This window comes from Pan paniscus, chromosome 10 (genome assembly GCF_029289425.2).
Source record: "Pan paniscus chromosome 10, NHGRI_mPanPan1-v2.0_pri, whole genome shotgun sequence".
Lineage (NCBI taxonomy): Eukaryota > Metazoa > Chordata > Mammalia > Primates > Hominidae > Pan > Pan paniscus.
The window spans coordinates 26,057,795-26,075,069 of record NC_073259.2 but is presented as its reverse complement, the minus strand read 5'-3'; the positions used below and the strand labels follow the sequence as shown (position 1 = coordinate 26,075,069).

Sequence of the window (17,275 nt, the reverse complement as noted above, 5' to 3'; positions counted from 1 at the left end):
CTTCTAAAAAATAACTAATTGGTTATTAGAACAGACAAACCAAACATATCTGAATATAGGGCACCCTCAGAATATTTCAACGCTGAAGGTCTGGTTTACTCTAGGACTCCACACTCACAGTATGAACCCTTCTCCAGTTAAGTTACTTACCTGGTCGACTTTGCTTTTTAGCCTTTACATGGTTAGCTGCAGAAATAGCATAGGATGAAGTAAAGGATCTGCTTTTGGTGAGGGTCATCATCACTGGATTATTCCAAGAATCAGGACTAAAAGCACCGGAAAGACAGAATTAAAAGAAAATTAAAGAAATTATTCATCAGTTATTGGGCCAGTCTTGCCAGAACCCAACCATCATTTCTCTAATAGATTTGCCAATCTGAGTATTGGTTCAGGTTCAGTGACAGAACCACTGTACTTCCAAATGATGAAACAGATTATGTAAAAACAATCTCTGTTGCAGGGATATAGCAGTTACTCATCAAGCATACTGGGTTAACAAAGACGAAAGATAACTTTCTTATTATCCAATTAATAAAAATTAAACACCTTCTCACTGTACTCTAAAATTACGTTCCTCACAGATTTTCTAAAAGAGGCTTACAGATTAACTGGTTAAGATGCTGGTGAATTTACATAAGCTGTAAGTGTCATAATGTTTACTTCAGTACTCTATTATTTTTGGTGGATCTGTATTCAAAAATTGAATGACCATGAAATCATTCATAAATAATTTTTTTTTGCATTATTTCCTTGTGACGGAAATGATCTAGTCAAATTCCCTTTTTACAAGGGAATTTGTAAAAAGGGACATGCCAACAATGGAGTTGATGCTAAACACACTGATGATAGGAACTAGGAGAAAGGCAATGGAGAATCTTCATCTAGCAAATGCTTTTACCAAGATGTACTTGGTCTGCCTAGGTTGCTTATTGTAAATAAATGTGGAATTAATAGATTCATGGAAGACTGAGCTAGAGAATGTTATGTAAGTCATGCAATGATTGTGATATAAATTTTGGAGGTATTCCAAGACAAAATTTCTCTGTATGTGTTGCTTAAAACTTATACATGTTGAATCTGAAATAGACTCCATCCTAATGTGGGAGAGAAGGGAATTTCGAAAGTTGTGTTGACAATCTTGGACTGCTCCAAGGGAAAAGTGCTTGGTCTGTGTTTTGCTAACACCTGTGTCCTTTCAAGCACTAGTAAATTTGGTACTGGGTACAATCTATAATTTACGTAAATATGATTTGACAATTTGATCTTTTGCCAATCTTAGATTGGCAATGTAAGCAGGATGTGCCTGGTCTGTCTGGGTAGCTTATTGTAAATAAACCTAAAATTGATAGAATTATGGGCTCATGGATGCATGGAGATTGCCATATAAGCTTATAATTAATACGATATAATTTGGAGAGGTTCCAGAGCTAAAATGGTTCCCTCTGTGCAAGTAATATTATGCATGCATTGCTTAGAACCCTGCATGCTAAATCCAAACCAGAACATGTGCTAATGTGGAATAAAGGGACTTTCAGAAAATTGTACTAATAGACGTCTCAAAGGAAACAATGCTAAGCATGGGTCTTACTATTGTCTGTATCCATTAATTACTAGTAAATTCGGCAATGGGTAAGATGTGTAATTTGTGTTGAGGTCAATTTGATACTCTGACACTTGTTATCTCAATTTTTTTTTCCATTTCAGAGAGATTTTTCTTCAACTACTGACCCAGGTATTTTAAAACTTCATCTTTTCTCCTTACTTCTAATAGCAGTTTTCCATATATGAGGACACTTGAAATGTGGTATGACCTTCAGCAATTATAAAATGCAATTAAGTAAGGCACCAAAATATTTGTTTGACATCTTCCTCAGAAAGCACATCCTAGGTATTTCACAAGTTCTTGGCATTTAGGAAATAATGAGCTGAAAGAAACTTTGGATCTGAAACAGATAACAACACTGACTATTTTCTCGTGATGCGGGTCCCTTTTAATTCATTTTGCTGGATTGACTAACTGATTACTGTGAAGAAATATTACGTAATGTATATGTGGCCGAAATGTTTGCAGTTCTCATTACATAATACAGTGAATAGGTTATTACTTTTACTTTTCTAAGTAGACTGTTTAAAGACAATGCCTTACAGTAACTGAATGTTTTAATATATCAGAAAGATATATTATGAAGGCTATCTCAACAATTTACTATTTTTTCAAATAAAAACATTTAAAATGTGTTCATTTTCAAGTTTGCAAAATACATTAGAGTATCTTTAATAAATACAGATTTAATGAACTCAAGATAAATAACATCCTAGTCATATCACATTCTTAATACAATAAATAATTAATTGTATTTTACTATTAATACAATAAATCACTGTATTATATTATATATAAATGCATTATAGTTCACAGGTGCTTTCATATATTGCTTTGTGAGACCTTCACAGTTTTCAGCTTTTCATCGCTGTCCTTTATTTCCTGATTCCTGTTTAAATTTCATGAATATGAAATAATTTGGATTCTGTAAAGCAGAACAGCTTAGGAAAGGCTTTACACGGTTTTCTCATGCTGGCACAGCAGAGGAAAATTATCTACGTGCCTGTGATGGAAGATCTCAATCTTCTTCCCAAAGGTGGTCTTATGCTCTTATTATCCCCGTAATGACTCCATTCTAAGTCCTTAAAGTCTGATCAGGTAACAGTCTCTTTTGCCAAGTTTACTGCCTTCTTTTTGCCTGAATACACAGGCAGGGGTCAATTCCAAGGTCAACTTGGAATGATTTAGGGTCTGATTTATTTCAGCTTTTCCTATTTCTCTAAAGCCTATTTTTAAAGCACCTACTTGTATTCTTCCATCTAATTTACCCCTCCAATTATGTCATAGTTCCCCTTTTTCCTAATGACTCCTTGTAATTGGGTACAGAGATTCTGGCAGGCTAATGACTTGCCTCTAAGAACATAGTACATTTCTGAGTGGTAGGGCCAAGACCCTTCAGATTCTCAGTCCAGTGTGCTTTCTACCAGACTGTATTTAAAATTACCCAGGGGTAAATTATCCAGCTGGATATATAAAGGAATATAAGTTGTGTTTCTAATTTTTATTATTTCTCATTCTTATTCTTCTTTTGATCAATGTAGTCCTTCCTCAAAGAGACCCAATAAATGAAAAGATATGGAAAGGAATAAATAAAAGGGCTAAAAGGGAAGAAATTTCAGGGCTAAAACTCAAAAGAAGGTTTTGACTGTGATTTATAATCAAGCCAAAACTAGTTGTATTTAGTGGTGGTACTACTGCCACTTACTTATAAATAGTTTTCCCTTAAAGGGATCAAATTCTATTCAGAATGAATTTCCTTTCTTCACAATGATGAAGGAATTATATTGCTTTCAGATTTTACATCAGTACTTTTCATAGGATAGTGAGATTATGAGATAGTATATTAGGCAGTGAGGAAAATGTATGTCCAGACAAGACATCTACGAGTATTTTTAGGAATGAGAGAATGAGAATGAATGGAATTGTATGCTATTCCTTATTTCTATTGTAAATATTTGGATGATCCATTTTACAAAGAAGAATGACAAGATCCTTGGGCACTAAGTTCTTAAAAGTTCTTGGAACTTCCTTCCTTGTCATCATTTCAATTTAAACCCTCAAGTTTATTTAATTGACTAAGAGAAGAGAAAAGCAGGGGAAATAGGATTTGACTAGAAGTAACAAAGAATAACAGAAAAAAAGGCATTTGAGAAGGCATGAGTGGATTTTTGACAGAGTCATTCTATGGGAAGGAAATCATGAAGCATTACCTATACTATGACAGGAAACTTAGCAAGTTGCACTGGCAAAATAGGCAGACTCTAATGATACACACTGAAAACATAATTCATTTTATTAAGCAATAGTTAACTATAATACTGTTAGCATTTATCTGTATTTGCTGCTGTAGCAATTGTCAATGATCAATATTTTTAGAGAAAAATATTATCATTGACTTCTAATTAATTTCAACCGTCAGGAAATTTTCATGAAACACTACATAATCTCTTCTTGTCTCATTTACAAGTTTTACAAAAGTCCAGGTAATAGGATGGAGTGGGATTATACTGACATATAAAATATACAATGACATTTGAGTTTGTTTCCAATTCTATAGATTTCTTAGAATACAAATAATATGGAAGAAACCAATTAAAAATTTTTAATCAAAAAAGAAAGGTCAGCAGTCATTAAATTCTTATCATCTGAAATATTTCTATTAGTCTCAGTATGGTGGTTTATTTATATCCCAGGCTAACGATCAGGAGAAAATTACTTCTGATATTGCTGTCATATAATACAACATAGATGTGGATATTTTTCATTCATTAGGTCATTGATAAAACTTATACATGTGTTTCAAAAACCTGAAATCATATGGTAAATGTTCTCACAATTAATGAATTTGAATAAAGTAGGATAAGTATAATATTTTTATTCTAAATAGAAAAGGACACAGTATCTCCCTCTAAATGAACTTTCCTTAGCTATTTTCTTCAAGATTCTTTTTAGATGTTAATATAACCTTTTCTTTAGTTTTGATAATTCTGGCTTTTAAGTTGCTTTCAAAAATTGGAATTAATATCCTCAGAAAAGTTTAAATTACCAAATGTTTGAACATATCTAGGTGTTCTTAGGATGATCTACTTTTGATTTGCTCTTTTGTCTTTTGTACAACGCTAAGACAGCTGGTCTTGTGGGAGGCTAATGACTGGGCTGGGGGATCTCATATCAAATGCAAATGTCAAGTTGTATGCTTTTGATTTAAGGGTCTCGGTATGAATCTCAACGGAGATAAAATTACCTACCTTTATCCTGGGCTTAACCCTTCCCATCTAAGGTCGCAATGGCAGAGATCACATCAAGTCACTCTTTCCACTTATATATAAGGCCACACAATAGATGTTAAGCCTAATTATCTGATGTTAACCCCTATACTGCTCTGCATTTGAACCATGTACCCTTTCCATTTTCAAAGCTGACCTCCAACCAAATGTAATTGGTTAGCCTTCCTTCTCCTGTAATTTATAACTCATTTTTGGCAAGTAACTTCTCTAAGAGACATTAAACCAGCAAGAGCCATATGCCACCTGGATGAAGGTGCTTCCTGCAGTTTGATGCTTGTGCTGCGGTCTCTCCGTACTGGTGCAGGCTCCAAGGTGGGTAGACCTGTGGCCGAGGTGGTGGTGGTCCAAGTGGAAGAAACTCGTCTCAACAAGCCAGGAGGCAAACTCCTTCTCAGGCGCTAGGAAAGAGACTTGACTTCATTACCCAGAATATTTTATATCTCTTAAATTTTATGTAATATAATAGAAGGAAACGAGCTTTTAATTAGAAGTGAATTGACTAAATTACATTGGTTTAATATCACCTATCTAAAATTTGAGTGCTCAGAAATTTAGTAAAAGACTCTCTGGCCAAAATGAATGCATATTATAAAAATAAGCAGTCAGGTGTAGTGGCTCACGCCTGTAATTCCAGCACTTTGGGAGGCCAAGGCAGGTGGATCATCTGAGGTCAGGAGTTTGAGACCAGCCTGGCCAACATGGTGAAACCCCATCTACCAAAAATACAAAAATTAGCTGGGCGTGGTGGTGGGTGCCTGTAATCTCAGTTGCTCGGGAGGCTGAGGCAGGAGAGTCACTTGAGACTGGGAGGCGGAGGTTGCAGTGAGCTGAGATCACACCACTGCACTCCAGCCTGGGTGACAAGAGCAGAAGTCTGTCTAATAAATAAATAAATAACCAACCTTTTAGGGTCTTTATTTCAATGCTTATACAAATATGTGGTTATAGGAGTGAGAGTCAATTGCCTCTGGGATAATTTTATGGTTATATTTATTCAACAGGATTTATACACCTATACACACATATTAGTTATTATGAGAAGTTCTTCCTCAAAAGTCACTTGTTTGGGGGCATGAATTAATTTATATCACCTTGCACCACAGTCATACCCCCAAGTATTATTGACTTTATTATCTTCATTCACAAATGAAAGGAGCTCAGTGTAAGAATGTTAAGTCTTTCATAAAATGCACCACTTCTCTTATGATTAATGTAACTTAGACAACAGAGATATGGGTAATGTCATCAGTGTCAACTCCTCTTAATAGGAGACCCTGCTGGCCAACCTGCTGTTCCCCTTCTTATTTCTTCTCCCACCATATCCTAAACAGGACATGTAGCATCATCTGCACTGAGACAAGAGTCTGGGATCACTAGGATGAGCGCCAACACTCTAAAGTGGGTCTTGACCTTAAAAGTTAAACTGGGCCAGGCGCAGTGGCTCACGCCTGTAATTCCAACACTTTGGGAGGCCAAGGCGGGTGGATCACTTGAGGTCACGAGTTTGAGACCAGCCTGGCCAACATGCAGTGAGCGAAAATCACGCCACTGCACTCCAGCCTGAGCAACAGAGTAAGACTCCGTCTCAAAAAAAAAAAAAAAAAGAAAGAAAGAAAAAAAGAAAAGAAAAAGTTAAACCGAAGGTCTTTTTCCTACAACTTCAGCAACAGTCATAACACACAGAACCACAACCCACTTTTATCTGTGGCTAATCACTCCTAATAAACCAACCACATAGGCATAGTTCACAAAGACATTCTGCTCTTCCAAAGAAGGTAAAAAATTTTGAGAAGTGAATTATATGTCACCTTGGGATTTAAGAATAGCTCTGATATTAAATAGTTTCCAGTGTCTCTTAAACATCTGAATGTGCATCTTAGAAGGTAATTCAGTTGGAAGAGAAAACTCAAACACTCTTAAATACCAGGTTTCTTGCCCTAAATCTGTCACTGACCTCAGGTCTAATTTGAGACCTGAAGGAACCAGTTAATCTCTCTCTCCATTTCCTTACTGTCATATTATACTTAGGTATATCTTTATCAGGGAATTGCATATTGGAAGGAAACTATGTAAATATGTTATTGACAAAGTTATGAAGATCACATTCCTGAGAGAAGAGACTCACAACAGCAGAAGCACAGATGTTACTGACTGACCACCAGCTCAAAGGGATAGCTGATTGTTTACTAAATAAATAACTGTGCTGAATATACCAGAGACCACTGACACTGATTTGTCTTTAGTATGACTTATTTTTAATTAATATTGAGATCTAAACTGGGTGAGGATCCTCCTACAATTTACTTTCATAAAACTCATGCCATATATGTAAAAAGAATAAGTTTGTGTAATTTCTTCCTTTTACATATAAAATATATATTTATAGAAATCATTAAGGATATATTTTACTTTAAATAATCTATAATTAACTAAAACTGTTCTGGGTTCAAAACTGATTGTGTATTGGAAAGTCAGGAGGGCATTTTGAAGTATATCATTCAAGAGAATCAAAGAGTAAAGAACCTTTAGCTTTAGGAGTCAATGAATTTTAAACAGAATCTGCACTAGAAAGGAGCAAGGATTTCTGCCTTCTTTGTTTTGTTGTTGTTTGTTGTTGCAATATCCTTATCACCTTAGAAAAGCGCCTGGCATACAGAAGAGAAAACGTTTTGCAAGTAACATGAAAGATTAAATAAAAGAGGTAACATAAAAAGATAAATTTTCTATGTATAGAAAACTATCAAGTATAAGGACAGAAGTCTTTATGTTTAAATATTTATTACTTCTGTCACCATGATCAACACATTTTGCCTGAGTCACTGATATGAATCTGCAGATGGAGTTGAGGTGACAGGAAGGAGACCTAGAAGACAATTAAAAAAAATAGTTTAACCCTTTAAGGAGTATGTCATTACTACCTACCTTTGGAATAGCAAGCTTGTCTTTTTCAGAGCTCTCTTCAGAGTCAGAACAGGTATAGTTTTCACTGAGCGAAGTGACGGGATTCACTCTGGGCTTGTGAATGGCCTGGAAGGTGAGCTGTGTGCTGAGCAAGTTGCTCACGGCTCTCAAGGATGTGCACACGTTTGGTGGAAGAGAAGGGTCTGCCAGGAGGTCGGTAATGAGGCCGTGGGCCTCGCCCATGACGGCGATGTCCACAGTAATACTGGTTCCTGAAGACTGAGACACAAACCAAGACAAGATCAGGCAAGAAAAGGCCTGAATCTGAAGGCACAAAGCATTAATTTGGACTTTTTCACTAAGAAATGAATTGGGCTGATTCTTTAGGATTTCAGTACAGTAAAATTCACACCACCTATTTCAAATTCCGCTAAAATGTGCCCTAGCTGCCACTCTTTTTTGCATTTGTGGCCCATTTTTTAATGCTAGAACTTGGGGAGGGTCAAGCATAGTTGAAGAAATTAAAAAGATGAACACTAGTTTTTAAAAGGCAAAAAGTTTCAGAGATCTGGGGAAGAAAAACTTCATATCACTCCTTATGAAAAGCTCAACATTTTACATCTATGTTCTTTCTTTAGGAATTTCACTCCAAAAGTAACATTAATATACCATAAAATGTTATTTTTAGTAATATTTTAATGTGACACTTGAACCTGGTGTTTATTCAATGAATATTTTTGCTAATGGTAGTTATTCAATGAATGTTATTCGAGACAGACACAAAAAAAACTCCATTTGTGTGCTAGTTCACAATCTATCTCTCTTCCTGTTGTTGGTTAGAATAGAAATTTCAGTTCTGGGATTCTGTGGCACATCTGTCATATTCTGCCAAACTGCCTATCAGAGCAGAGTCATTACTCTGTCCTCACAGCAGAAACGAAGAGCACAAAACACAGAGGCCATATATATTTACTTATATAAGTAAATATATATAAGTAATATATTTACTTATATATATTTATATAAGTAATATAAGTAATATATATAAGTAATAAGTAAGTATATATCACTTATATATATTTACTTATATAAGTAAATATATCACTTATATATATTTACTTATATAAGTAAATATATCACTTATATATATTTACTTATATAAGTAAATATATATCACTTATATATATTTACTTATATAAGTAAATATATATCACTTATATATATTTACTTATATAAGTAAATATATCACTTATATATATTTACTTATATAAGTAAATATATCACTTATATATATTTACTTATATAAGTAAATATATTACTTATATATATTTACTTATATAAGTAAATAAACTCCAAAGAGAGAAAAAACAGAAGTATAAAGTTGTACGATTAAAAGAAAATATGAGGGACTATTTTATAATCTTGAAATTATAACCTTTAAAAATAATATGAATTCATAAACTGCCAAGGATATTCCTAATGTATCTGACTAAATGAAGATAAAAACTTCTACATAAGAAAATATACCATAAGCAAAGGAGGAAATGGTCTGTGAGAAAATGTTTGCCACACAGAGAAGATAAAACATATCCAGAGAGCTTCTAAAAAATCACTAAAGGACAAAATTGAAAAAGGAAGTGAATAGACAATTCAAACAAAATGTAAATAACCAATATATATATATAAAGCCACTTATGTCCACTATAATTAAATTGCAAATCAACATAATAAAAACAACTTTCATTTACAAAATTGGCAAAACAGTAAAAGATTTATAACACCAAGCATTAGTAATGGTTTGGGTAAATGAGTAGTGAGGAAAAACAATCCAAAATGTCTGGCAGGAAACTTTGCTAAGCCTATCAATTAGTAGCTTAAATGTATATATTCTATGATCCAGCAAAACAACATACATATCTGGTCGAAAGAAATACTTCTACAAATATCTAAACATATAAAAACAATAACACAAAGGGTATAGCAGTGTTCTGGCAACGACAACCGAGATACATATAAGTAGATAAATTTTTTTAAAAAAATTTCATTATATCTGTATTATAAAGTTGTCTATCCTTGTTTAAAAAATGTGGGTAGATTCATAAATTATTGTCTAGAAAATATTGTTCAGTGGGTTGGAAAACTATGTTATAGAAAAAGTGAATATATATTATTCTTGTAATTAGAAAAATATCATAACACCTAACATCCATAAAGATATCTAGTCCTGCAATACCTGTAAGTAATGAATAAATTACTCTGTAAAATTATCATACAGAAAAGTTATGTCTTTTACTGCTAGAATTACAATAACTATAATAATAATGGTAAAGTTGATATATATTAACCACAAGTCTACAAAGTATTAGTAAGTACTATTATTACTTTCACTTTCATTAGACACAAATAACTTGCCAAAATCAGACAGGTGGAAAGTGGAAATATCAGGCTGCAAAGAAAAATAGCTGCATTCCATAGCTCAAGTGTTGAACCAGTACGGTGAAAAACAAAAAAAACAAAAACAGAAAATCTTAATTTTATGTGCTTAAATATATCTGTAATTACTTAATGCATAATTTAATAATAGTACCCATGTTCTCTGATCACAGGCATAAATATCTCTTATGAACCAATATGAAAATTTAAGTGTAACATTAATAATTTTAGGATAGTCATGCAGATGTCATATTTGTATCTATAGGGTTAATTTTATTTTTCTGAGCTAAAAGTAGAATTTTATTTTATTTACTTATTTTAAAAATAATTTGTATTGTGTATACTTGAGGCTTACAACATGTTATGTGTATATGTACGGATAGTCAAATGGTTACTATAGTGAGACAGATTAACATTATCTAGCGTCTTGCATAGTATTTTTGTGACAAGAGCAGCTGAAATCTCCTTATTTAACAAAAATCTGTAATACAATACAATTTCGTTAACTGTAATCCTCATGTACATTAGATACCCTAGACTTATACATCCTATATATCTGCTACTTTGTATCCTTGGTCCTACATCTCCCCATTTCCTGACCCTTCCCCTGACTCTGCCCAGGATAACCACTGTTTTATTCTCTATCTATCTCTGAATATTCGACCTTTTTTAAAAATTAAGATTCTACACGTAAGTGAGATAATGCAATATTTTTCTGTGTCTGGCTTATTTTACTTAGCATAATGTTCTTCAGGTCCATCTATGTTATGGCAAATGACAGGATCTCCTTCCTTTTTAAAGGGTGAATGCTATTCCATTGTATGTATATACGTGTGTGCATATATACATACCATGTTTTCTTCATCCATTCATTCATGGACAGATGCTTATGGTATTTCCATATCTTGGCTATTGTGAATAATGCAATGAACATGTGCAGATATCTTTATGAGGTGGTGATTTTATCTTATTTGGATCATATAGTTCTATTTTCAATTTTCTTAAGAACCATTATACTATTTTCTATAATGGCTGTACTAATCTACATTTCTAACAGCAGTGTTCTAGGGTTCCCTTTTCTCTACACCCTTGCCAACATTTGTTATATCTTGTCTTTTTAATAATAGCCATCCTAACAGGAGTGAAGTATATCTTATAGTGGTTTTAATTTCCATTTCCTGATGCTTAGTGATGTTAAACACTTTTCCATACATATATGTTGGCCACTTTCATGTCTTCTTTGGAGAAATGTCTGTTCATGTCCTTTGCCCACTTTTTAATCAGGTTATTTTTCCCCTATTGTGTTATAAGAGTTATTTATAAAGTTTGGATATTAATTCCTTATCAGATACATGCTTTGCAAATATTTTTTTCCCAGTCTGTCAGTTGCCTTTTCATTTTGTTGATTGTTTCCCTTCCTGTGCAGAAGCTATTTAGTTTGATGTGGCCCCATTTACTTATTTTTTCTCTTTTGGCCTGAGATTTTGGTGTGTTATCCAAGAATTCATTGCCAAGGTCAATGTCCGAGAGCTTTCCCCCTATGTTCTCTTCTACAAGTTTCATGGTTTCAGGTGTTACATTTCAGTCTTTACCTATTTTGAGTTGATTTTTGTGTGTGGTATAAGATAAACATACGATTTCATTCTTTTGCATGTAGAAATCCAGCTTTCTCAGCACCTTTTATCAAAGAGACTCCCCTTTCCACCTGTGTCCTCCTAGCACCCTTGTGTAAAATTATTTGAACATGTATGCTTGAATTTACTTCTGGGCTCTCTATCCTGTTCTATTGGTGTAGGTTTCTGTTGTTATGCCAGTAGCATGCTATTTAGATTACTATAGATTTGTAATATAGTTGTAAATCAGAAAGTGTAATGCCTTCAACCATTTTCCCCTCAGTACTGCTTTGGCTATTTGGGGTTTTTTGTGGTTTCATACAAATTTTAGGATTGCATTTTTCTATTTCTGCGAAGATACCATTGCGACGTTGATAGTTATTGCATTAAATTTCTATATTTCTTTGGGTAGTATAAATATTTTAACAATACTTCTGATTGAGTAATGGAATATTTTTCTATATATTTGTGTGTTCAATTCTTTTCATCAGTGTTTTATAATTTTCGATGTACAAATCTTTTACCTCCTTGGTTAAATTTATCCCTAAGTATTTTTTATGCTATTGTAAATGGGAGTGTTTTTTAATTCTTTTTCAGCTAGGTACTTATTTGCATATAAAAAATGTTATTGATTTTTGTCTGTTGATTTTCAATCCTGTAACTTTACTGAATTCATTTGTTAGCTCTAACAATTTTTGTGCGTGTGGAATTGTTGTGGTTTTCTACATATAAAGATCATGTCATCTGCAAATAGAGATAATATCATTATTCAATTTTTTTAATGTTTGTAAAAATGCCACTTAGCTAACATTCCCTTTTAGAAATAAGTATTTTAAAGTGCATCTCTAATCATTATGCTTCTGAAAATCTCATCCAGTGTGATCCTCTGAAATAGTAATGTTTATTTTTAGCCATGTTGTTCTAATAAACTAACAATTAACTGGACTGTTTCCATACAAATTTGAAATTTTAAGTCAAACTTTGTTTTCAAGACAAAATTTTAAATGTTTTTGACAATGAAATTAAGTTTATTCTCTAGTAATAACTAAAAAGTTCTCTTAAAATGTTCTCAGTATACAAAATCTACAAATCTGAAGAAAAAGTAGCACATGTTCATGAGAATTACAAGTTTTAAATAAATTATTGGGAAGAAGACAAGTTTTTTCATAATTATCAAATTGTGTGTCTTTTTATAATACATTTTATTTTTTCTTTAAAGTAATAGATGTATTTCTTGTATATATAGAAAAAATAGTAAACATTTAAAAAGTACTTTAAAATAGAAACTGAAAACTCATCTTTATAAGTCAATGTCACAGTTACATAAGAATTCAGAAAATAAGCACATTATATATTTTGATGCTACTATTATGCTGTAGCTTTTGCAAAAGCAAAGGTCTTTAAGTGAAAACAAAAGCAACATTCAAGCCAAGAGACAAATTATCCTTATTGAAATTAGCTAAGAAACTGAAGTGAACACTTCTACTATTGGAAAAAAAAATCCTTAGTATCATTAAGTCAGGTCCTCACTTTGTTGTTTTCATGATTCTAGAATAAAATTATGTTACAGTCAACAGATACATCACACATAAGAAGTTATTACCACTTTTTTGCTCAAATAACTAAAGGCTTCAATGAGGCATGCAATTTAAAACCAACAATCAGATTTGTTTGCAGCAAACCTGCCAAGGCTAACCACACATGAAATGGTGAAAAACAGAAAGATGGACTGGCTGCTGTTTCAATAAATAGCAGGTAAGCTACAAAGGATGGGTATGTCTAGGATGTCCCTATTAAGGAATTTTAAGGGAGAGGGGTTTTGGTTTTTGGTAGTGTTTTTTAAATCATGTACAAAGTGAGAAAAAATTGTGTGATTCACACAGAAGTTTTTTCCATACCTATTAACTTTGAAAAAAATAATATAATTAAATATTGAGGTATACCAATGGTACTCAGAAATGTTTTATTTAACTGGTGAAATCTTAGATAGTGATAATAAATACTAAATGTTAAGTTTATATAAAAGCCAGTTTAAAGAAAAGTCTTAAAACTAACAATCTGAAACCATCTTTCAGTGCAGTATGAGCCACACTAAGCACAAAATCGCAGTTGAGTCTTCTTATGGTGCAGATGATCAAACAAATCTTTTCCTTTAAAAAAAAAAAGTTACCAAGCAATATAAAACATTCCACTTCACATACTCTCCTTGTAATAGAAATATTTATATTTAACATTTAAGAAAATGCAAGTGTATTTCCCTAGACACTATTTAAATGGCAACCAAATTTGGATTGCCACCTTTAAATAGAAAATGTGGCATTTCAGTACGATAAACAGTGGAGGAAAGTGCGGTTTTATATATCAAGCCAAAAATAACTGATACTTTTGGTAAATTCACCATTTTCCAATGTGTTTTTTTTTCTTTTTCTTTTTCTTTTTGTTTTTGTTTTTGAGACGGAGTCTCACTCTGTCACCCAGGCTGAAGTGCACTGGCACGATCTCGGCTCACTGCAACCTCAGCCTCCTGGGCTCAAGTAATCCTCCAACCTCAGCCTCCCTAGCAGCTGATACTAGAGGCTCACACCACCATGCCTAATTTTTTGTATTTTTGGTACAGATGGGGTTTTTCTATTTTGCCCAGGCTGGTCTTGAACTCCTGGGTTCAAGCTATCCTCCCACCTTGGCCTCCCAAAGTGTTGAAATTAAAGGTATTAGCCACCGCACCCAACTGAGTACTCAGTTTTTAAACAACTTCCTTTTCCTCTTTTATCTTCATCCAGTCTACTTTCCCATTTCCAGGATGTCCTACCTAATCCTGGCTTTAGACTACCACAATTGTTAATGGCCTTGGTATATTACAATCTAGAGTGGTTCTAAGTTATTTTACTCATCATAAACCAAAGGCCCAGAAAGTCTGATGCTATAGATAAGAAGTTTAAAATACAACAAGTATAATCAATATTATACATACTTTTAGACGTGTGCCTATCAATTACAGAAAATTTAATTTTTTTTTTTTTTTTGAGATGGAGCTTGTCTCCCAGGCTGGAGTGCAATGGCGTGATCTCAGCTCACTGCAACCTCCGCCTCCCAGGTTCAAGTGATTCTCCTGTCTCAGCCTCCCAAGTAGCTGGGATTACAGGCATATGCTACCATGCCCAACTAATTTTGTATTTTTAGTAGAGACAGGGTTTCTCCATGTTGGTTAGGCTGGTCTCAAACTCCCAACCTCAGGTGACCCGCCCACCTGGGCCTCCCAAAGTCCTGGGATTATAGGCGTGAGCCACCGCACCCGGCCAATTTGTTTTAATTTTTATTACTAGTGGGCAAAAACTTTGACATTGCAGTACTGATATGATAAAAGGGAAATCTTCGAATATGTGTGGAGGTCAAAAGGTTATTTGCGTGGTATAAAAGGCATCTAAGTTTCTAAAATTTTCTAAGTTGCAAACTATGAAAAATTCTAACAAGTCTATGTAACCAAGTTACTAACAGAATGTAAAATAAAATCATATATCATTAAGTAACATATCAGATTATTTGCTGTGGTGCTGTGTTTGAGTTTATGCCAAAATATTGAGAACTGGAGAATTTCTAAAAGATAAAATCTAAGAATGCTTAGGAAATAATTAATTATGTGAAAAGAGTAAATGAAAACAAACAAAAAAAAACAGATACACATCATTTTTTTTTAAAGAAAGTAAAGGTGCCCAAAGGAAAAATCAGAAAAAGACTGGAGAAATGGTAGGGTCAACATAAATTTATTCTTTAAAATGATTAAGGAGATTATCTAGCGCCTGGGGTGTAGATGAAGATAATGCATCCAATTCTTGATAAATTTGCTTTGAGGTAGCACCAATATAGTCAAGTTATGACTCTGCTTTCTACATATTTTAAATCACAGATTAAATTGATAACTTAATTAAATAGGCTGACAGGCAGAAAATGTAATAATTCTCCAGTCTTCTGACTCAGTGAACATTCTGGCGTGTCACTTGCTTTGGAAATTAATTTATTCTAACTGGAGGAAAAGAATTAGAAGCAGCACCAAAAGCCTCTCTTCGTAAGTCTACATGAAACTTGAAGATAGGTTACAAATGCTGAAACATTAGAATTGAGAAATTATCTAGATAACCTAGTAGAAATGCTATATACTTCAAATTAGGCCACTTAAAAATATCTTAAGTTTTATGATGATTTCCAAAACCAAACCTACAGGTTTCCTATAGGCAATACTGTATCCAATAGAGCAATCAGGCTCTTTTCCTCTGAAATCAGAGAACTGGGCGGGATCTTTTGAAGGTCCCTTCCAATTGGGCAAGTAATTCATTTCTCTACATTTACACACACACACATACACACCCCCATCAAATAAGAAAAAAGAAAAAGATTTTAAAATTACATCTTGGCATCTTTAAGCATTTTACATTTAAAAAAAGATTTAAAAATTATTATGTAGACTTAGAAAAGTCCTTATTGTATTAATTGCTAATCTTTCACAAGCTCTACCTTATAAATTGTTATTGAGTCACTGATGCTGTTTCCTTCTTAAGGTAAATTGCCTAGTGTACACTGAGTAGATCACAAGGAATAGGCTATTTGGTGGAATTTCCATATACTTCTCCCAATAGGTAAGTTACGCATTTGCCTAGTGTCAGTTTCCTTTCTTCCCAAATCTCTTTAGGCCTGTTATATTTGTCACTGTAAATTACATAGGCTAACAAAATATCTACAAAGAAATGACACCTGCATAAAAATGGAATTGTTCCCTTGAAAACGAAGTTAGGTAGCTTTACACAGAGTTCATAAATAGATTTTATAAGGGTGAGAGCCTAAGAATGTATTTCCCTTGATTTAGGTAGGGGAGATACAACTATAAAGATTCAAAAAGAAAATCACGACACACCTAAAGGCTTTTCAACTCAGAATGCTTCCAAGTTCCTAAGTTGTTTCCACTATAAAGAAACGGAAACTGGCAAGCATGTACAATGAAATATGAAATATGGGTATGGTGTAAGTAAGAACGGCAACCTGAAACTCCAGTCGCTTCAGTGGACACATACTTGAGAGAAACATTCTTGGCTCTTCATCAAAGATGTGCAAAAACCTGCATACTCTATGTATTAAGTTAAAATATATTACTAGAATTATAGAAAATTTATATCATATTTTTATGATTCTCTACTTTAAAAACTTTTTAAAATTCCCAGACCAGCTATTTGTCCTAATTATGTCTGTTAAGAGAGCTCCATAGTATTTTAAACTCAATATTTTCTTTCCCTTAAAATGAGACATAAAGTAATTGTGATGTTAAAGCTATTCATTAACATTCCTGGAACAAGAGATAGAAAGCTAAGCCTGGTTTATGAATTAGCATTTGGGAAGCAAAAAGGTAGAAAAACATATTTTTGTCATATATATAATTTGTAAGGTTGTGT

General features: G+C 33.3%; 1 protein-coding gene across 4 annotated transcripts in view; it reads right to left on the bottom strand.

Moving 5' to 3' along the window:
• The window catches only part of PDE3A (phosphodiesterase 3A), a 316,338-nt gene that overhangs the window by 66,686 nt on the left and 232,377 nt on the right, over positions 1 to 17,275 (bottom strand). For all 4 annotated transcript variants that reach the window (XM_003816547.6, XM_063593031.1, XM_055095464.2 and 1 more), the window contains 3 exons: positions 7,813 to 8,070; positions 5,134 to 5,288; positions 151 to 266 (listed from right to left, as the gene is read on the bottom strand). In XM_003816547.6, coding sequence (XP_003816595.3) covers positions 151 to 266; positions 5,134 to 5,288; positions 7,813 to 8,070 — 529 coding nt within the window. The remainder of the gene's footprint in view (positions 1 to 150; positions 267 to 5,133; positions 5,289 to 7,812; positions 8,071 to 17,275) is intronic.